This window comes from Eptatretus burgeri, chromosome 5 (genome assembly GCF_056783735.1).
Source record: "Eptatretus burgeri isolate ZD-2024b chromosome 5, Ebu_testis_v1, whole genome shotgun sequence".
Taxonomy (NCBI): domain Eukaryota; kingdom Metazoa; phylum Chordata; class Myxini; order Myxiniformes; family Myxinidae; genus Eptatretus; species Eptatretus burgeri.
Window position 1 is genome coordinate 15,966,220 of NC_140965.1, and position 22,503 is coordinate 15,988,722.

At 44.0% G+C, this 22,503-nt stretch overlaps 1 protein-coding gene across 1 annotated transcript in view; it reads right to left on the bottom strand.

The window, feature by feature from the left end:
- Window positions 1-22,503, bottom strand: part of SAMM50 (SAMM50 sorting and assembly machinery component) — a 76,657-nt gene that overhangs the window by 31,017 nt on the left and 23,137 nt on the right. The window contains exons 3-10 of the mRNA XM_085880826.1: window positions 22,374-22,475; window positions 21,796-21,883; window positions 14,913-15,019; window positions 13,239-13,369; window positions 12,746-12,833; window positions 12,319-12,447; window positions 11,854-11,925; window positions 111-197 (exon numbers count right to left, since the gene is read on the bottom strand). Coding sequence (XP_085736952.1) covers window positions 111-197; window positions 11,854-11,925; window positions 12,319-12,447; window positions 12,746-12,833; window positions 13,239-13,369; window positions 14,913-15,019; window positions 21,796-21,883; window positions 22,374-22,475 — 804 coding nt within the window. The remainder of the gene's footprint in view (window positions 1-110; window positions 198-11,853; window positions 11,926-12,318; window positions 12,448-12,745; window positions 12,834-13,238; window positions 13,370-14,912; window positions 15,020-21,795; window positions 21,884-22,373; window positions 22,476-22,503) is intronic.

Here is a 22,503-nt window from a genome sequence, read left to right on the forward strand (position 1 = left end):
CAGCAAAGGTACTCGATGAGATGTAAACTCGCACAGGAGGGAAAGCTGTCAATCAGTGAGAATACGCACGGTGAGTTCGACAAACACAGAATGCTGCAGAAGACACTCACACAGCCCCAGGGCAATGAGCGGTTCAGTTGCAGCTCCATCTCTTCCTTGAGGAAGCGAATGTCACCACCAGTGTATCCAGCCAGCTCCTGCACAACCAAGATCATCATTTCTACACTATTAAAGGGGCAGCAGCAGAAATCTTTACACTGAATGCTGTGATGAAATTTGAATAAAACAAGAAGACGAACGAGAATTAAAACAATATTCAAACCTTTCATTAGACAAATCAAGTCTCCATGGCAAAGTTGCATGCCAAATCTCTAAGGGGAAAACTACAGTGAAGTCAATGGCATGCCAGCGCAATCTCAATGCTTCTTACCTAAAGCAAAGTTTAAAGATGGCAAAATCTTCCACTAGGAATGACCCAATATCATAATTTGAGTTAAAAATTAATTCCCGGTTTGAGCCCTGTTTCCCTAAGCATTGTCAAAGGTCGCAATGTCAGGACAACATAAAATATTGGACAATTAATTTCCAAATATAATTAACATAATAAATGACAAAAACAACAGCGATAGTACAACAAAATCCACGATCGAACAATCGAAATTGCACCAAGAGAGCAATTCAACAAACAACTACAATGTTCAGTATCCCCCAACGCCACCACCGACCTCTTTCATTTGAACGACTTTCATTAAAAACACGAACAGAAAACGGTACAATGATTCTGCACATAAAACCTCTTCGCCTCCTTCCAGACCTCATCCGTTTATAAAATGTATGTAATAGGTGGATACAATCCAGCAAAAAGACAGAGCAACCATACAAGATAACACTCTCAATTACTGAACCATTACTAAACCGGCTACGGCAACCACACAAGATAACACTCTCAATTACTGAACCATTACTAAACCAGCTACGGCAACCACACAAGATAATACTCTCAATTACTGAACCATAACGAAACCAGCCAGGGCAACCATACACGATGATAATCTCAATTACTGAACCATTACTAAACCAGATACGGCAACCATACAAGATAATACTCTCAATTACTGAACCATTACTAAACCAGACACGGCAACTGTACAAGATAACGCTCTCAATTACTGAACCATTACTAAACCAGCTATAGCAACCACACAAGATAACACTCTCAATTACTGAACCATTACTAAACCAGCTACGGCAACCACACAAGATAATACTCTCAATTACTGAACCATTACTAAACCAGTCACGGCAACCACACAAGATAATACTCTCAATTACTGAACCATAACGAAACCAGCCAGGGCAACCATACACGATGATAATCTCAATTACTGAACCATTACTAAACCAGATAAGGCAACCATACAAGATAATACTCTCAATTACTGAACCATTACTAAACCAGACACGGCAACTGTACAAGATAACGCTCTCAATTACTGAACCATTACTAAACCAGCTATAGCAACCACACAAGATAACACTCTCAATTACTGAACCATTACTAAACCAGCTACGGCAACCACACAAGATAATACTCTCAATTACTGAACCATTACTAAACCAGTCACGGCAACCACACAAGATAATACTCTCAATTACTGAACCATAACGAAACCAGCCAGGGCAACCATACACGATAATAATCTCAATTACTGAACCATTACTAAACCAGATACGGCAACCATACACGATAATAATCTCAATTACTGAATCATTACTAAACCAGCCATTGCAACTGTACAAGATAATACTCTCAATTATTGAATCATTACTAAACCAGTCACGGCAACCATACACGATAATAATCTCAATTACTGAACCATTACTAAACCAGATACGGCAACTGTACAAGATAATACTCTCAATTACTGAATCATTACTAAACCAGCCATGGCAACCATACACGATAATACTCTCAATTACTGAATCATGACTAAACCAGACACGGCAACCATACACGATAATAATCTCAATTACTGAACCATTACTAAACCAGCCATGGCAACTGTACAAGATAATCTCAATTACTGAACCATTACTAAACCAGCCATGGCAACTGTACAAGATAATACTCTCAATTACTGAACCATTACTAAACCAGATACGGCAACTGTACAAGATAATACTCTCAATTACTGAATCATTACTAAACCAGTCACGACAACCATACACGATAATAATCTCAATTACTGAACCATTACTAAACCAGATACGGCAACCATACAAGATAATACAATTACTGAACCATTACTAAACCAGACATGGCAACTGTACAAGATAACGCTCTCAATTTCTGAACCATGACTAAACCAGCCATGGCAACCATACACGATAATACTCTCAATTACTGAATCATGACTAAACCAGACACGGCAACCATACACGATAATAATCTCAATTACTGAACCATTACTAAACCAGCCATGGCAACTGTACAAGATAATCTCAATTACTGAACCATTACTAAACCAGCCATGGCAACTGTACAAGATAATACTCTCAATTACTGAATCATTACTAAACCAGCCTAGGCAACCAGACACGATAATACTCTCAATTACTGAACCATTACTAAACCAGCCAAGGCAACCATACACGATAACACTCTCAATTACTGAACCATGACTACACCAGACATGGCAACTGTACAATACAACACTCTCAATTACTGAATCATTTCTAAACCAGCCACAGCAACCATACACGATAATAATCTCAATACTGAACCATTACTAAACCAGCCATGGCAACCATACATGATATTACTCTCAATTACTGAACCATTACTAAACCAGCTATGGCAACCATACACGATAACACTCTCAATTACTGAACCATGACTACACCAGACATGGCAACTGCACTATATAACACTCTCAATTACTGAACCATAACAAAACCAGACACGGCAACCATACAATATAACACTCAATAACTGAACCATTATGACACCAGACACAGTAACCGTACAATATAACACTCTCAATTACTGAAGCATGACTACACCAGACATGGCAACTGCACAAGATAACACTCTCAATTACTGAACCATGACTACACCAGACATGGCAACTGCACAAGATAACACTCTCAATTACTGAACCAGCCATGGCAACCATACAAGATAACACTCTCAATTACTGAACCATGACGACACCAGCCATGGCAACTGCACAATATAACACTCAATTACTGAATCATGATGACACCAGCCATGGCAACTGCACAATATAACACTCTCAATTACTGAACCATGACTACACCTGACATGGCAACTGCACTATATAACACTCTCAATTACTGAACCATAACAAAACCAGACATGGCAACCATACAATATAACACTCTCAATTACTAAACCAGCCATGGCAACCATACAAGATAACACTCTCAATTACTGAACCATTACTAAGCCAGACACAGCAACATCTGTGGATGAGAGGTGTTGAGTTCCTACCATTTCTTGTTCATACAAGCTAGCACACACAACACAACACACATGCTTCTCGTTTTAGCAATAGATGCAAAAATCTAGTATAATTTCTGTTATTCATTTTTTTGGTTATTTGGTTGGTTCCAGGACCACAACCATCAAGTCTCCCATTCCTTCCCCCCTCACCCCCTCCCAACATTATTAATACTTAATAGTAAATATTGTTACGTTTGTGGGGAGGGGGGTGAGATATTCCCATAGAGCAGATAGAAATATAAAGAATAGCATGTTCTGTGTTCGAATAGTTAGCCCATCTCGATGTGTTAAGTAGGGAAACATTAGCTTAAGAATAGTTTCGTTTGAATGTGCACCATTCAAGTGGTGGTGCGTGGTAATAGTTAGGGATTATGGTGAAAGAAATTGTGCATATAACCTTGATATCAACCTCTACCGGGGGTGCCGGGGGACTCGGCATGGGAGCGAGGGGAGGAGCATTCGTCACCTCACAGGGGCAGAGATAAGAACGCCTTCAAGAGCGGAGTTATACACACTCCCGAGTGAGGCAGAGTGTTGTCCCAAGAAGAGAGAGGAGCCTGATTGGGCAGTTGGAAGTCGGAAATGGAGAGGCAGAGTCCAAGGTAAACTGAGGAGAAAGAGGGAGACTGAGGAGAGCTGGTGAAGGAGGTCGTCCTGCCTGCCTGTCTTCGTCCTGCTTACCTGCCTCTGCCTATTTCATCGACCTACCTGTGTGCTTCGGCTCCTCGTTGTCCTGGTCATTGTCTGCTTGCCTCATCATCCCAGTCATCGACCCTCATCGCCTGTTCATCTCTACTACCACCAGAGTTGAGTCCCCCGGTTTTTGTCCCTTTCCCCGTCAGTGACCGTGTCTGGTGTGTGGCGCCTTAGTTCTTTAGATTTCATTTATTCTCATTGTATATAATTATTTACTAACGAGTAAATACAACCCGTCGCTTCGCTGACAGGGGTTGAGAGAGGGAGGGAAGGGAGAGAGAGGAAGAGAGGAGAGAGGGAGGGGAGAGAGAGGAGGCAGGAGGCAGGGGAAGTTAGGAAAGGGGGGGGGAGAGGTGGAGAGAGCTCTGCCTCACCAAACGTTGCTATACTGTGGGAGGGATGTGTGTGTGAGAGGGGGAGAGGGAGAGGGAAAGAATGAAAAAGAAGAGAGAGAAGGAGAGGGGTGGAGGTGGGGTTAGTGAAGAGAATGATATTGTGACGTCCACGGGACTTGAACAGTCCCGCCAACGTAGAATGAGCCGAAACGATGGAGGCGGTTTATTTATTTATAACCCAAACATGGCGGTTCTAATCGCTCTACCGCAAACGGGACGAGGAAGGTGGCACGAGTCACTTTTCACTGAGTTGATGTTTATTCGTTTTTACTATTAACCAGAAATAATAAAACTCGGCAAGAAGAGGGATCCGGGGCGATTCGACGGGATGGTGTGGGATCGGGCGTGGGGAAAAACACAGACAATTCCAATGAATATACAGATCTCAAACCTCTAAGGCGCCAAGTTCACACACACACACACACACACACACACACACACACACACACACACACACACACACACACACACACACACACACACACACACACACACACACACACACACACACACACACACACACACACACACACTAGCTATTTCTGGTGGTCAGGCTGGACCGTGGTGTGGACGCAACTGTCCCTGGATCGGCGTCGGACGAGCTGGCCTTGCTCTCGTCTGGGGGCAGGAGAAACCGTGGTGCTGTCGACCTCCTGGTCTTGGCCCAAGTCCGCTCACAGCCGCCAGGGAACCAGTTCTGGCGCCAAATTGCGAGCAGGAGAGGGAGGCAGGTCCGCCCGCCGTTCGACCCCGTACTCCGAATCAGCAGAACCCCAGAGCCAACCAAGGTGAGGCACGAGGCTCAGCAAGGCTCCAAGACACGATCGAACCAGCACAACAAGAAGGATGCTCCCCGCGCAACAGCTTCCCCACCAAAAAAACACGATCGTTTTTGTCCCGATCTTCTTCCTCTTCCTTTTCGACCCCGAACAGAACCTTTTTATCCTCCTGTCCTCGTCACTTCCAATCGAGCCGTTTATTGGCCCACCGCCGTTGCCTTCTGCCAATTGTGATCACGGGGCGGAGCCATCCACTGCACTGTCCTGTGACGTCACGGCCAGTCTCCAGAGAATACCAAAAGGGGTTTACGCAGACACACTTACCCTATCCCGTGTCCCTATCTAATTACGTGACAATTATCATTTCCCCCCTTGAAGAAATGAACATTTACTAGACAACTTATCACCACTGAATTGCTACTTATTACATCGAGATCCTGGTAAACTCGAACAGCATGGCATACCAAATTAAACATCCTAATTACCCTTTGAATACATACCGCCCCCCCCCTCAAACGTAACACTGCACCCTCCTCTGGTACCGCAGCTCCTGCAAGGTATATCACAGGCGCTACCGTACCAGCCTTAACACTTACTGACTGACACCTAATTAACCTAACAAAATAAAGTAGGAGGGGCAATGGGCAGCGAGTCGCAGCTAACTTACCTATCCTGCTTAATGTACTACTCCCTTATGGCCTTATCCTCGCCTAAACAATCATTCGTTTTTATTTTTATTATTATTATTATTATTTTTTTAATCACATGAGAGCACTGAGCGAAGTTGCACTCCATCTTCTGGATCATCGCTCTTGCCCAGCACTCTTCCAGTGATCTGGGGAGGGGAAACAAAAGGTTCCACAAAAACACAACACTTATACTTTACATTCCTACTCTAAGCCTTAACGACACTATTCACAGGATATTTACACTTGACCGCGTCCCCCAGTGGATGCTAATAGACCCAGCGTTACCTGGGGAGCCAATTTTCAAATTTGCTTGCCCCAAAATTATGCGGACATCATGCCCTTGCTGCACATGTCAAGTTGTGCGGGATCGAGTGGGACTCATACATCTTCACAACACTCACACCATGGTCATCACCACATTTCTAGGTCATGGTCCTCATTTTAATCATGCAGGCTGAATCCCGTCGTGGCCGTGGGGTGGGTTACCACAAGATGATGGGGCCATCTCAGGTGCAACCATGCCCACAGGTAAGCTTTAGTCCAACCCAGACGTTTCTCCGCCCCGCTCCCTTTGATTCCCACCCCCCTGGTAGCCATCAGCTCTCATCCCGTACAACACACTGGAAGGGGTCTCACTGGCTCCTCTGGCCTTCCTGGGTCGCCAAGGTCCTACCCGCCTTGGTCGCCCAACCAGACCCACTCCCAGTTGCCTCCAGACACTGTCACCATTAGCCACCAGGTGGTGAATCTCCTTGAAGGGGGTCGCAATTCCCGCTCACCGTGAACTTCAGCAATCCCTGTGGACAAGCACATCATCCCCACCCACAAAACCCACATGACTCCCCCACCCCATCGGATTTACATGTGACACCTGCATTTCTAACACTTCACCGACCATGACCTTCCCTGTTACCACACCATGTCCAATAAAAAAAACAATGTGTGCACCATACATTTCACTTCTTCACTGAAAACAACTCACACAGCACTTCTCACCCGATCCACGCACCAGCCATTGGACAGCCACTCGTGCCCGCTTTGTTACCAATTACCCACTGTCCCGATTGTCACTCTAAAACTCAGCAGAACTCACAAACCCATGCCAATTTTCCCACAATTCATTTTTTTCCACCAAAGGAGGGCACTTCGCCACAATCTCAGCAGCCGAGCATGGCCGTATATGCTCAGCCCAATCTAGTCTCCCCGACCCCCGACAGTGATCTCCGGACCCGACCTATGAAAGGGCATCTCGGATAGACCTGGCGGTTCAGCAGGAGGATTCACCCTCTCCGAGTCTAAAAGTCTATTGGAGGGTCCCTCCATCGCCGGGTACTGGCAATATCGTTCCATGTGTCCTCGTCGCCCGCACCGGAAACAACTCCCCATAAAAGGCCCCCGTGAGTATCGGTGAAATGTCTCTTCCGGTTCCGGACCCCCTCGGCCATAATCGAATTGCTCTTTTGGCTGGGCTGGACCCCGCCGCTTTGGCGCATCAACTACCGAATTACCCCTTATCAAACTTGACAGTTTCTGGCAAATTTCCTGAAACATTTGGGTAATGCCAATTTCTCCCAGCCCCCCTCCCTGATCCTGGATCTCCGCCTGTCGGATCGTCACCGATGGCCTCTCTGGAACCCGACCCGGCCGACTCCACGAGGCCAGCCTGGCCGCGCACTCGGCCGCTCGGTGCACGGTGGGTGGATCCTGTAGCTCCACTAGCGCTCGGACCTCAGGGTCAGGAAGAGCAGCTAAAAATTTCTCTAGTGCCAGTCTGTCCCATGCCTCCACTGTAAGGTCCCGATACGCGATCCTGACTGATTGGTAAATGTCCCGTGCCAGCTCCTGCACTGTCTCACCCGGTTTTAATCTGCGGTGCTAGAGCTGGGCCTGCACCAGATCACAGTTCGCTGCAAACCCAAACCGACGGCTCAACGCCTCGCAAATGTGGGAGCTGGTCAACATCCCCTCCGCGATCACGTTTAACACATCTGCGGCTGGTCCCCGCAACGTTGCCACCAAATTCCCTGTACGTTCCTGCTCTTTCCACCTGTTTAGTCAGGAAATGCACTCAAATTGCGTCAGAAAAGCTTCAACGCTCCCTGATCCATCAAAATTTACCAGGGGGATCACCTTTACGGTGGCCCGCTTCTCAGTTTCTCCCTTGTCTGAATCCAGCCCAGGGATCAAACACCCTTGTGGCTGCGTATCCAATTTCGGAGCCCACTGTGGCCAAAGATGTTTTGTGGTGAGGGTCTCATGGGTCAATTTTGCCTCCTGTTCCAAACGTTGAATGGACCGATTCACCTCTTCCCGCAGGATCTTCTGGGCTTCTGGATAAAATCACAAACTGGTCCAACACGTGGAACATGTCTTTCATTCCAGACAAATCTCACACTCTCACTATGTCTCTGCGAAAGGACCGTTTAGAAAACCCCCCCATCCACTTTCTCAACAATCCTCTGGAAGAAGTCTTTTCTTTCAAACTTCTGGGTCTCACTATCTGCCATGACCTTTCCTGGGAAAGTCACATTTCCAACCTCGCCTCAAAAGCCAGTCGCCGACTGGGAATCCTCCGTCGTGCAAAGTCTTTCCTTGGCCCTCTTGAGCTCCTGACCACTTACAAAGCTTTTGTCCGTAGCCTGATGGAGTACTGCTCTCCCCTCTGGGCTGGTGCTCCTTCCTCCTACCTTTCTCGGCTTCACGCTGTCGAAACCAGGGCATTTAGGATCATCGGCATCTCCGCAATGAAGTTGAGTCTTTGGGCCTCTCACTCAATCACCGCAGGTTGGTCGGTGGTCTTTCTGTCTTCTAGCGTCTCCTCTCCAGCCTTGCCCCCCCTGCTCTCTCTGCGATTTGTCCCCACCACATTTCCACAGGGCGCTCAAGGTCCGCCAACAACCCCCTTCTGGTAAAAGTACCAAAATCACGAATCACTGCTCACCTTCACTCTTGCATTCCTCTTTTTTCCCGCCTTTGGAAGAAACTCCCTCACTCTATTCTTTCCCATTCTTCCCTCCAGGCTTTCAAAGCAGCTGTTCACCACCACCTCTTATCATCCCCCATCCAAATCCTCGATCTTTTCTACCCCCGATAATCCACCCAAGCCCACTTCCTTCAATTCCCCTGCTTTCCTTCCTGAAAGTCCCTGTAATGTCCATCTTCTCTTCCCCATGTTCCCCGTCCCATCCCCATCCCTCTCCCTTCCACAGATCACCTAATGTGTCTGTTCCCCACTGTTTTGTCCCTTCCACTCCCGCCCCTCTTGTCTCATGCCCCTTTGCTGTGCGTTGTGTGTTAGCTCTCATACGAGCCTCGACAAGGTATACAAAAAAAAAAATTCAATTGAATAATAAATAATAACAAGTCTGAAGACGACGATGGTTCACTAGCGGTATTTGACAATGTAGATTGTTTCAGAAGTCAAGGATGAGTCAATGTGATAATGTTTGACCAAGTTATAGAAATGATCAACATGATGTGGTACGAGTGACAGGATATTAGCTGCAAAATGTTGAAAACCCGGTTCCGTTCAACAACGTTCAAAATTTGACCTTTGCATAACCTTTAAAGGTCACAAAACAATGTTGTGGACATTAAAATAAGGAAACAGGATACGTGCTATAGCTTATTGGAGTTAGTTCGTCAAAGAAGGTCGAAAACCCGGTTCGATTCCCACAACTTTGAAAAATTGACCTTTGTGAACTTTAAAGGTCAAAGGTCAAGGATTATGACCTATGGTGCAAAACTTCCTCTGGAACATTACAGGAACAATACAACGTCATATAGGCTATATGGCATTTCGCACTCCTCGGATTATTATCCATACTTTGATGAAATCAGCGTAAAAACAAACTTGAAGGGGGCGCCACGGGCAAGGTGGTTGAGATAGAGCAAAATGGTTTCAAGACTTTCGGTGGGGAATGACCTCAAGATTATGCATAAAAAATATTGTCATCCTTGCTCTCAAAGTTTGGGCGGTCGTATGATTTTTATGTCAAAATTTGCAATTTTCTAAGTTCGTGACCTTGACCTTGGGACGAAAATGAAAAATTGAGCTCCGTGGGGCTATGAAGGTGCCATTGGGCTAACCAAATACTGAAACCCCTGCCAGATTTGAAAAACCCCCTCGGAGAAGATGGATTTTTATGTCAAAATTCGCAATTTTCTAAGTTCGTGACCTTGACCTTAGGACGAAAATGAAAAATCGAGCTCCGTGGGGATATGCAGGTGCCAATGGACAAACCAAATACCGAAACCCGTCAGATTCGACAAACCCCCTCGCAGAAGATGCAAATTGAAATTGGCTACCCCCTAAAAACACATGTTTTTTGGGCGTGGCTCCGCCCATAATGGGCGCACCACGCCCATTCTCAGGAAAACAACCAGATCATGATATAAACCTTCCACCAAAATTTTATCAGGATCGGATCAAAACCCACGGAGCTATGCTCGGGACAGACAGACAGACAGACACACACCAATAACGAATATAGTGGTCACTTATTTTTTCGTGAAAATATTTTTTCGTGAACCAATTATTTTTTTCGTGAAAATACTTTTTCGTGAACCAAAAACACATCATGGGTCAGGGTCAGGTGTCCGATCAAAGTGGGGTTGCATCAAAGCGGGATGTCTTGGTACCCGGTCATCACTGCCAGCAGTTATAAAGTCTCTTATTAATTCCGTAACACAAAATACCCCACACAATACAAGTCCTGCCGAGGGTTTGCAATCTCCGATTGCTCTTCTTGTTCGAGGTCGTTTTTAGAAGGAAGAAAGGAAAAAAGGGAATGGTTTTTAGGCAGAGTGGAAAGGAATGACTAACGACAGGCATATTTAGCATGGCGTGGGAAAGGTGATCTATCGAACACGTGACCAACAGGAAGCTAGATAGACTAACAAAATGCAAGGAAAAGAAAGTTTTCATTTTTAAACGGTAAAGCCACTTCAATATTTGGGTATGTCCTTCCTTCCATCCATCCATCAAAAATGAATAAGAACCTTTCTAACCCACCACTTTTAATTCGAAAGGGTTCTTAAGGGTAATTCTGGAGGGGTCTAAATGGTAATTCGGGAGGGATCTTAAGGGTAATTCGGGAGGGGTCTAAAGGGTAGTTCAGGAGGGGTCTAAAGAGTAATTTAGGAGGGATCTAAAGGGTAATTTAGGAGTGGGTTAAAGGTTAATTCGTGAGGGGTCTATAGGTTAATTCGGGAGGGTTCTAAAGGGTAATTCTGGAGGGGTCTAAAGAGTAATACTATAGCATTCTAAAGGGTAATTCTAATGACTTTTGTTCGTCTCTTGGCTTTGCCTATTTCATATTAAAATCTCAAACTGAAATGCTTCCTTCGGACACAGGTGTGATTTTTTGTTTATTTTTTTTAAGCAAGGTATAAGGAAGGGATTAAAGCAAGGGTGGTGAATAATGGGACAGAGGGGTTGGAGACACAATGAGTGGGTATGGAAAACAGTTGGGGGAAAACCCTCCCCCCCAAAAAAAAACCGAAAAGGGTCGGGCCAAAAATATGTGAGCCTGACACGCAGGATCAAAACAAATAGAATGAATAGGAAAAGATACACGGGAGTTTGCAACAAATACGAATAAGCGACACAAAATTAACAGCAGCACAGACAAATCCAGATTGATTACTTAGCCATTAGGAAGAGGGGGACCAAGAAAAGGAAACGGAAAATACGACCAGGAAACCGGTAGAACCATCATTAAGCAGTGCACATTGAAGATGAGAAAGGAGATTGGTCGTGGTTTTACCTGATTAACCTTGAGGTAAACACCCTTGCTGGGCAGAATTGTGGAATCTCGACAATCCACCACCATGGTGTGCTACTGGCACAGATGGATCAGGGGACAAGTGGGAATGAAATTTGAGACAAAGATAGTTTCACAGCAGGACGTGTATTCAGGTAGATATGCTGTCATTAACTGAAATTGTGAAGGAAAAAAAAACAACAAGAAATGGCATTAAAAATGAGAGTTGTGAAATTTAATCTCAAATGGTAAGTGATAAAAGTTTCATATGTGAGAAGGAAGGGATGGGGGGGGGGGGAGAATGGCGGTTGTCCGGCACAATTCTGATAATACGCTAAGTTTCCTCACAACTGGTACAATCCTTGGCCCACAATTGGTTCTTACAATCATTGCTTCAATGAGCAAATGCCAATGTATCATATCATAAAAACTCCATGACGGTCTTTAAGGATCCCATGCGTGGCTCACCGCCAGTGAGGACTTCAGGGAGTGTCCGCTTTCCTCCCTCACAGGAAAAGAGGCCGTGCGAGAAAGGCACGACAACTCTCTCCACACAGCCTCCCAGCGCACGGTATGGCGTGTTCTCCACACTGGAAACTAAACACAAATAAAAAGATGGGAGGAAAACAGATGAGGAGAGAAATACACAACAGAAATTCAGCTCATCAGAGGCTATTAAGGTGAGGATGAGAATGAAGATGGCAGCTGTGGGAGGAGAGGGGGGCAGCACTTTTCTTCAACTGCCAAGGCCAGCACTTCTTGCCCCCCCCCCCCAAAGTCATCTGAATAAGAAGCATCCAAAAGGCCCACAGGCTTTAAGGTTACCCTCTTGGGGAGTACTTTATAATTTTTTGCAAGCCTCGATATCAGTCAAGAGAACAAAAGTGTTACGTACGTTGAAATCAAAAGAAACACCTCGATCAACCTCTCGTACAGAGCTCCAGGGAAACTGCCCTTTCACGTCGAACAATCCAAATGTAATGCTGTGCAAGAGTGAAGATGGATTGCTCATTGTACCATTGCTGAATTCCCCTCAAACTCTTTCCAACCATCAATGCTTTCCAACTATCACCCAAAGAATGCTCCACCACAATGAGGTAGGGAAGACGGTGGTTAAGCTGCAATTGATTTTAAGACATCAAGCAATAGCAATGGGGGTTGTCTGATTCTTCCCTAATCTGTCAGATATCCACACCCCCCCCCAACCCACCCCCAATCCTATGACTCCAACATTCCGTTATACATATCATCACTGACCATGTGGTGGCGAGCATGAATGCATAATATATCGACTCACACAGATCATGGCCAAGAATAAGGGAGTCATTTACGGGAGACAAGTGCAGAAAGGGATTAAAGTTTCAACATACGGTCAAAGAAAGACGTACTTGCGCTCAAAGCATCCTGTTTGCGGTTTGAAGAAGGATAAACCATATGAAGTCTCTTTTGTACCATAAGAGAACTGGGCGACGAGACGTTCTGCTCTTCCGAGCATATTGGATAGTTTACCGCCGATCGCCTGGACATGAATCGGAGAAAAGGTTTGGGGGCACACAATGAAGGAGGAACCAGAGTTGGTGTCAAAGCCACCCAATGCTCGCCTGTTTAAACATATATGGTTTTTAAAAGACGAGTCTAATAATTAATATTTTTTATAAAGCATTCCAGTGAAGTCTGATCCAAATAATTTTAAAGCAATATATGTATTTGTATATTGTAATCAGTAACAAGAGCGCAAGTGAGCACAATATATGCCCGAACAAGAAGGTATATACAGAATTGTGCTACTACATGGAAAACAGCATCCTGGTTGCCATGGCAACCACTTTAGATGACGAACGTATGTCGCGACACTGTCTCCACAGTCTGTACCTATGTACCAAATATGAAACGTGAAAGTTGAAAACTTTGGGAGTTAGACTGCGGACAGGAACGGACGGATGGACTCGGTCTGACACAGACAGACAGACAGAGACAGACGGACGACCGGTATCACATAATACGCCCCGATATATATATATATATATATATATATATATATATATATATATATATATATATATATATATATATATATATATATATATATATATATATCGATATATTGCCTGCCTGGCACTGTGGTGCCTGCTTACCTCCCAGATATATATATATATATACATATATATACATATATACATACATCGGGCGTATAAAAAAGTGTGGTAGATAAAAACATTAGAAAGGAAAAAATAACTTGCACCAAAAACTTTAACATTTTCACGCTCACGCTCACGCTCACGCTGATGCTCACGCTGACGCTCACGCTGACGCTCACGCCGGGGGTATCGCTATAGCTCTCTGTTCTTCGAACAGGCGAGCTAAAAAATGAAATGGGAGCATGATACCGCAGGAAATGAAGTAGTCAGAGCAGGTTGGATTTGTGATCTATGGAGTGGGAGCAAGGTATACCCATGGTCTACACAATGGGAGCACGGTATACTCGTGATCTATGGAATGGGAACATGATATACTCATGATCTATGGAGTGGGAGCATGGTGCACTCATTATCTATGGAGTGGGAGCATGGTGCACTCATTATCTATGGAGTGGGAGCATGGTGCACTCATTATCTATGGAGTGGGAGCATGGTGCATTCATTATCTATGGAGTGGGAGCATGGTGCACTCATTATCTATGGAGTGGGAGCATGGTGCACTCATTATCTATGGAGTGGGAGCATGGTGCACTCATTATCTATGGAGTGGGAGCATGGTGCACTCATTATCTATGGAGTGGGAGCATGGTACATTCATGCTCTATGGAATGGGAAATGGGTATATTCATGGTCTCCAGAGTGGGGGCATGGTATACTCATGATCTATGGAGTGGGAGCATGGTATACTCATGATCTATGGAGTGGGAGCATGGTATACTCATGATCTATGGTGTGGGAGAATGATAGAGTGGGAAATGAAGTAGTCGGAGCACGGTAGATTCATAATCCATAGAATGGGAGCACGACTGATGGAATGCGGACCAACAGAGCACGAGAAGGGAAGAGCAAATTGGAGTTGCCTACCATACTGCCTTCATTGTTTCCCACCATGGTGTTGTAACTCCCAGTGAGTGCACTCATCTCAGTCACCTGGAAAGTTATCTCCAGGCCGTCCAGCCTTGCTCCCGGACCTAAATAAGAGGTCACATCAGTGGAACAATCTCACGGCAAAAACGATGTTCACACCAAACACGTTCACCAGATATTGCATCTGCGATGGGATTGTAAATATTTTATCTGTCATTGAACTCTTCTTCTACTGAAAGGAGAATAATCTTTGATCCGATCATTCAGCTCTTCCATGAGCCACGATACGAGTCAAAGGAACAAAACTAGAAGGGCACTTGGTGGAGCACAGTACTCCGCCAAGCTGAGTTCAGATCCGGCCCTGTTCTTTGCTAATTTATTCCTGCACATGTACGAGTCTGGTTGTGTCCAGAACATGTGCACGGAGGTGTGGAAACATCTTTAGACTCATTGTCTAGCAATTTAATGATGGGTTTGTATTTGATAAACTTCCTGATGATCATATCAAAAAAGAACTCAAATTAAAAAATGAAAACCAAACTCACACTTCGGTTCCCTTTTTAGAAGTACAAATCGATATCAACAATAATAATAAATTTCACACCAAATTATTTGATAAACGACATGCTTTTTCCATTCCACATTGCACGAATGCTTCTTAGACGGCAACATTCCAAAGAACAATCCCGTGGGACGGTTGCAAGTGAAACAAGAAGCGAATACTTCGATATCGCGTGGCTGGGGGCAGTAAAAGTCGAGGTTAAGAATGATGAAACAATTTTGCAGTTATAAAATAAAATTGTAGACACGGTGAATTAGCATGCATGATGGGAAGAGTTGTGACGTTGGACAAATTTCTATTTATAGCCCTCAGATCAAAGGGACGTACGCAGCCATAAGTGTGACAGAAGACGTGACAGAAGACACAGGACAGAATAGCTAATTATATAGCAGTGTGATGTCGCCGCGCTGTAACAAGAACGAGAATTGCTTTTGCAATACTTGCGGCAAAATTTATTCGGCAAAATGAAAGGAAAAGCAATTTTCATTTAATGATATATTTTGTTGACGAGAAACCAATGAAGACGACAAGGACAACAGCCCGGAGATAAAAATTAGTTTCCTAGAACGCACGCACGAGCTGATCGCGGAATCAAACACAAGGAACTCAGACACTGGTGGAGGCCATTCGGCCCATCGTGCCTGTGCCGCATCAATACCAGCCCAATTTATCATCACCAGATCAAAAGAAGACAATGCAAAATGTTTTTCTCTTCAAAATAAAGTGCTTTTTGTGTTTTTTTTTTTTGCAGTTTTTGTAAAAAAAAAAAATTCCCAGGGGAGAGGCAATGCTCAAACTGCATAAAAGTCCCGTCATCATCCCGATATCTCTCCATCTCCAGAACTTCCAGATACCTATGCAATTCTAATTTAAACATCTACTTTTCCTGCTACAACTACCTTTCCAGGGAGACCATTCCATGCATTAACTACTCTCTGAGTAAAAGACCCTTACTTACTTCAGTCTAAGCTCTCCTCTTCTTTACTCTCATGTTATTGCCCCTGGTCCTATCACTGTCTACTCTGCTGAATAATTTATCTGCATTTATTATGTCAATAACTTTCATTATCTAAACATCTCTATAATATCTCTTCATAACCACCTCCTTTCGAGTGCATAAAGTCCTGTCTCCTTCAACCGCTCCTCATAGCTGAGTCGAGCTAGGCCCGGAATCAATCTAGTCCGCCTGCGCTGAACCCTCTCTGTGGCATCTATGTCCTTCCCGAGTTGTGGTGACCAAAACTGCACACAACATTCTAGATGTGGCCCTCACTAAATTCCTGTACAATGTTAACACCACCTCTTTTGATGTATAAATGATCCCCCTCCGAATACAACCTAAAACCCTATTTGCTTTACCTAGAGCTGCCTGGCACTGTGCTGCCTGCTTACCTCCCATATCTATTACCACCCCCAGATCCTTCTCCTGTGTGACACGCTCCAAAACTACCCCTTGCATCCTGTAATCTCTATTTTCATTGTTCCTTCCCATCTCCAACACCTTACACTTGCTCAGGTTAAATTCCATCTGCCAATATTTTGCCAAATCTACACAAGTATTAATACTTTCCTGAATCTGATCACCACCTTCTCTAATATCCACCTTACCTCCAAGCTTTGTGTCATCTGCAAATTTGGAAAGTTTACTCTTTACCCCATTATCCAAATCGTTGATGAAAATAATGAATAATAATGGTCTGAGTACTGATCCCTGAGGTACCCCTCTACTTACATCCTCCGAGCAAGACATCCTTCCACTAACAGCCACTCTTTGCTTCCTATCACTAAGCCAGTTTGCAATCCAATTAGCTACCTGACCAGCCACACCATAAGCCCTCACCTTGGCTAACAACCTCCGATATGGTACCTTATCAAATGCCTTCTTCAAGTCTAGATATACTATGTGCACTGCCTTTTCCCTCCTCCAACCCATCAGATAGTGCTTCATCAAACTCTAAAAGATTTGTTAAACAGGAACTACCTTTGGCAAACGCATGCTGACTATCTTTAATTAGTTTGTATTTGTTTAAATGGTTCCTCATCTGGTCCCTAATTAATGTCTCCAACACCTTCCCCACAAATAAAGTCAAACTAACAGGTCAATAGTTTACCAATTCTTCTCCGGAGCCTTTCTTCAATAATGGTGTTACATTTGAAACTCTCCAATCCTCCGGTACCTGTCCTGATTCCAGTGAGCGATTGAAAATATCCGTTAACATCTCACTTACCTGCTCAGCCACCTCCATCAATACTCTCGGGTGCGTATTATCTGAACCCGGAGCTTTTATACTCTTAGATTACCAAGCTGTTCCTTTACCTCCTCCACTCCAACCTGGATCTTCTGTAAAAGCCCTTCCTTACCTCCTTGATAGATACTCTCAGCTTTTGGAAATTCTCCTGACTGTTCTTGTGTAAAAGTTGAAGCGAAATACCTGTTTAATAAGCCTGCCATCTCACTTTCATCACTAACCACTCTCCCGATGCTTTTCCTCAATGGGCCCACGCCCCACACTCGGCCTCACCTGTTCTTTACCCCTGATATACTTAAAGAATGCCTTGTTGTTATGCTTAATATTCTTCGCCATGTTATTCTCATCTTCTCTTTTGGCTTGCCGAGTTATTTTCTTAACTTGCCTCTGTTTACTCCGATAGTGAGAAAAATGTAGTCCTGCTATTTTATCTATACTAATAAGTGTGTGTGTGTGTGTGTGTGTGTGTGTGTGTGTGTGTGTGTGTGTGTGTGTGTGTATGTGTGTGTGTATGTGTGTGTGTATGTGTGTGTGTGTCCTCCATAACTCCAAAAATATAAAACATAGCAACGTGAAACTTTGCATGCATACTAAAAAAACTCCAAGGAAGTGCATGAGTGAAAATTGGATGTTTAGGTTAATTAAAACACCCCTATTGAAGATAATTAACGGGATATTTAATTATATCCTTTGTCAGGCGCATCGTCGTCACCACTCTCTATGGGTCTTGTCTTATGGGGTCTTAAGTCGTATCCTGGGTAACCTCGCTGGGGTCTGAAGCCACCATGTTTTTGGCCTGCTCAACCATGCCTTGACTTGGAACAGGCCGCAATGATTTCCAAACGGCAAAGTTTTTTTCCCACTTTCCTCACTCTTATTATTGAATGCCTGTTCATCATAGCTATGAATCGCTGGGTACATTGCAATGCTTATAAACGTCCGGAGACGTCGGCGTTCATGGCTGTATTTAATTTTCACACATGCGATTGCCGTACAATCTCTTAAACGAAGCAGAATTACAAAATTTAAGCTCCAGAATCGAACTTACAACCAGTTCTGCCTCCTAGAAGAGTGTTAATTTGTCCAATTAGCACATATTTGACATTTCCGGCATCTCCGGGAGGTGTATGTTTTATATGACGGCTCAGTGATTGATAATCGTGTGCCAGGCGAGCCATTTCTTATCAACCATTTCGTTGAAGTGCTTCAGCCAGCACTCTACAATATTCGCACCCTCACTGAATACTGTATGTCGATCGACTTGAACAAAGTTCAGGGGTCACTTGCATACGTTCTTAGCCACGTATTGTTCTGCGGTGCAACAGGCGGTGGCTGGCTCGCTGAAAATGTGAAATTTTATTTTCCACGACGTTTCCCCTTTTTGTACGATCTTCCATTATATGACCCGTCACTTAAGCAACGATAAATACAAATAAAATTTAAACATTTTGTTCCAAAAAGTTTCTTCAATCGTTTTGCTTGATGAAGCCACTTGGCGTGCATTCATGTTTCAATGGTGATACCGAGGTTCTATACCGGAGAGAGGAAGGCAAAATAAATTATTTGATCATGATGAGTAAAAACATCTTTTCAGTGATGAAACTAGAACGGGCACTCAGTAGAGCGCATACCTTCGCCAACGCTACATTTCCCCCCCCCCCTTGACCCAAACCGCTAACAAAGGTAATGACGTCATTGTGTCATATCGTATATCACAAGATTAGGCATTGAATTCACAACATTTTGGCATTGGTTGCATGCAAATTGGATAAAAATCGACCGCACTATGGCAAAATGACTATTTTGACCTTTTCATGACCTCGACCTTGACCTTTGTACTCTTAATTTTGTAATTGGTATTAGAGTGTGGGGAACAGAACAGTCAACATTTTGGTGTTGGTTTCATGCAAATCGGATAAGAATTGACTGTGTTATGACTAAAACCGCACATTTTGCAATGTCGTGACCCCCCCTGATCTTTGACTCCCAACCGCTAATAAGGGTTATTACGTCATTGTGTCATGTCACATATCACAAGATGGGGCATTGAATTCTGAACATTTTGGCATTAGTTGCATGCAAATTGGATACAAATTGACCGCGCTATGGTAAAAAGACGATTTTGACCTTTTCATGACCTTGACCTTTGACCCGATCGCTCCCAAAATCTAATCAAATGGTCCTCGGATAATAACCAATCATCCCACCAAATTTGCTGCGATTCAGTTCAATACTTTTGGAGTTATGCGAATAACAAACAAACAAACACACATATTCACAAATAAGTAAATATATACACAGCGATCAAAACATAACCTTCGCAACAAAGTTTGCGAAGGTAATAATGAATCGCCACACCACGGCAAGAAAGCCGAGAGGTATGCATGCTTGCTCTGTGTAGCCTGGATTTGAATCCCAACGCAGCTATAAACTGTCATCCCAGAGTTTCACAGGCAGGTGATTCATCAATGTGTGTGCCGTCCCTCAGATGGATGATAAACTGGGCGTCCCATCTGCCGGAATGCTTCACCCCTCTCCCTCTTTCTCCCCTCTGCCTCTCTCACCCACCCCTCTCTCTCTCTCCTTCCCAACCTAACCCCCACTCTCACACCCCTCTCTCTCCCTCCCTTCCAACCCCCTCTCTCACACCCCTTTCCCTCTTTCCAAGCCCGATTTCTTCCTCTCTTTCTGACCCCTCCCCTCTTCCCCCTTTTCTCTTCCCTCCCTCTTTCTCTTTCCCACCCCTCCCCCTGCTCCCCAATCTTCCCTTTCTGTTGAGAGACGAGCATGTATGCATCAGATTCAGAGTAAGCCGACCAGTGGGGGTGCAAAGGTCCTGATTGTGTGTTACACCCTGATCCGTTCAGTGTACTCGCTCTTCCACGAGCCTGGGCTATGCATACAAATTTACTTATTTTTTTGCTAAACACACTACCTTCATGGAACGCATCTCGTTCATATAGCGAGGAGGGCCTGTGTAGTAATTACCTCCACCACCAAAGGTGGCCGGAGGTTATGTTTTCACCCGTCTGTCTGTAAACAGGATATCTCAAAGAGTTATGGATGGATTCAGATGAAATTTGGTAGAACGTTTGGGTGTGTGACAAGGAAAAATTGATTCGATGTTGGTGAAAACCTACACACACCATGGACACACAGACAAGCAAATTAATTGTTTTTTATATATAGACCATTGAGAGATTGTGCCAAAAACGATATACAGGAAAGCATGATATCTCAAAAAGTTGTGGATGGATAATGACAAAAACTTGGTGGATTAGTTGAGTAGGTGACAAGAACAAACAGATTAGATTTTGGTGTGTGACAAGGACGAATGGTCCAGATACAGATCCAGCCTATCAGTGGGATACAAAACCTAAACCGTTCAGCCTAGCGGAGGTATGCGCTCTACCGATTGCCATTCGAGTTTTTAATGTCACTATGTCAAAAATTATCAAATCAGACTGTTGTTCACATTCTAATTAGAGGCAGAGTTTATAAATACAAGTCAAAGACAAACATTAAGGGGTGGATTTGGAACTTGTAAACTGGTGGAAAACACACCACTATATACCGTGTATAAACTGTATATATATATATATATATATATATATATATATATATATATATATATATATATATATTTTATTTTTTTTTTTACAGTTGGTATAAGAAACACCTGCTCCCAAAGGGAGAGGGGTGGAAGGTGGGGAAAATATACTTTTGGCCGTGGTGAGCAATTCCACCTCTCTTCAGCAGGGGTCAGTAAACCACTTACATTGGGCCACGTGTACAGGCGAAAATCTTAACTCGTCTCCCCACCCTCGCAGGGAAGGGGGATGAGGTGGGGGTCATTACGTGCCCATGGCCTGACCCTGGGTACCCCAAACACGTTTGCAGAATTTGGTGGAGATTGTCCAGGCGTTCAATTCCATAAAGATCAGACGCACACGCACGCACACCTCATTTTATATAGCAGGATATACATATACATATACATCCTGCTATATAGCAGGATATACATATACATATACATCCTGTGTCTGTGTGTCCCCATTCATTCACATACCCTTTGCCACATCCACGACAGCCTGGATATCATTAAATATTCCGAGACGGAGCATCTTGAGCCGTGCTTCATGCGATCGCTGCATCACCTGCACACACCATGGACATGCCAAATCACCTTTACAGTGAGCTTTGCACATTTATGATTTGATAAATAGAAAAAAAACATGATCTGTACAAATCAATATTGAACGACGTGCTCATTTTGATTATGACAGGTCCAAGTTGGCCAGATGTTATTATCCATTAATTTTTCTGTTGATTGTTCATTAGTTTTTTTAAGATAAAAAAATAGAAAAGTTTTTAAAACATGGGGAGGTTGTGACTCGGAAACCGGATTCGGTGGTGTAATGGTTAGAATGTCCGCTCTAAATCTGGGAAGTCGGCAGTTCAAACCCTGGCTGCGTCATAATAAAGAATTTAAAAAATGGTACGTGCTGCCCCCTTGCTTGACTCTCAGCACTTCAAAAGATAGAGCACGGATAAACAACCATAGGTTGGCATCCACAGCACAAGCTTTGTTAGGCAAAATGATCTCCTTCGTCGAAGCTCTTTGTAAGGGAACTCATATTAACTCACATCCATGAGGTTCACAGCGTCGAATAAGCCCGCAATTTCTGGCATCAGAAAGTCATCTTTAGTTCTTTTCAAGCCATTGAAGGACACCCTTTGTACAACAACCTGCAAAAGGAAAACACTTTTTAATTTC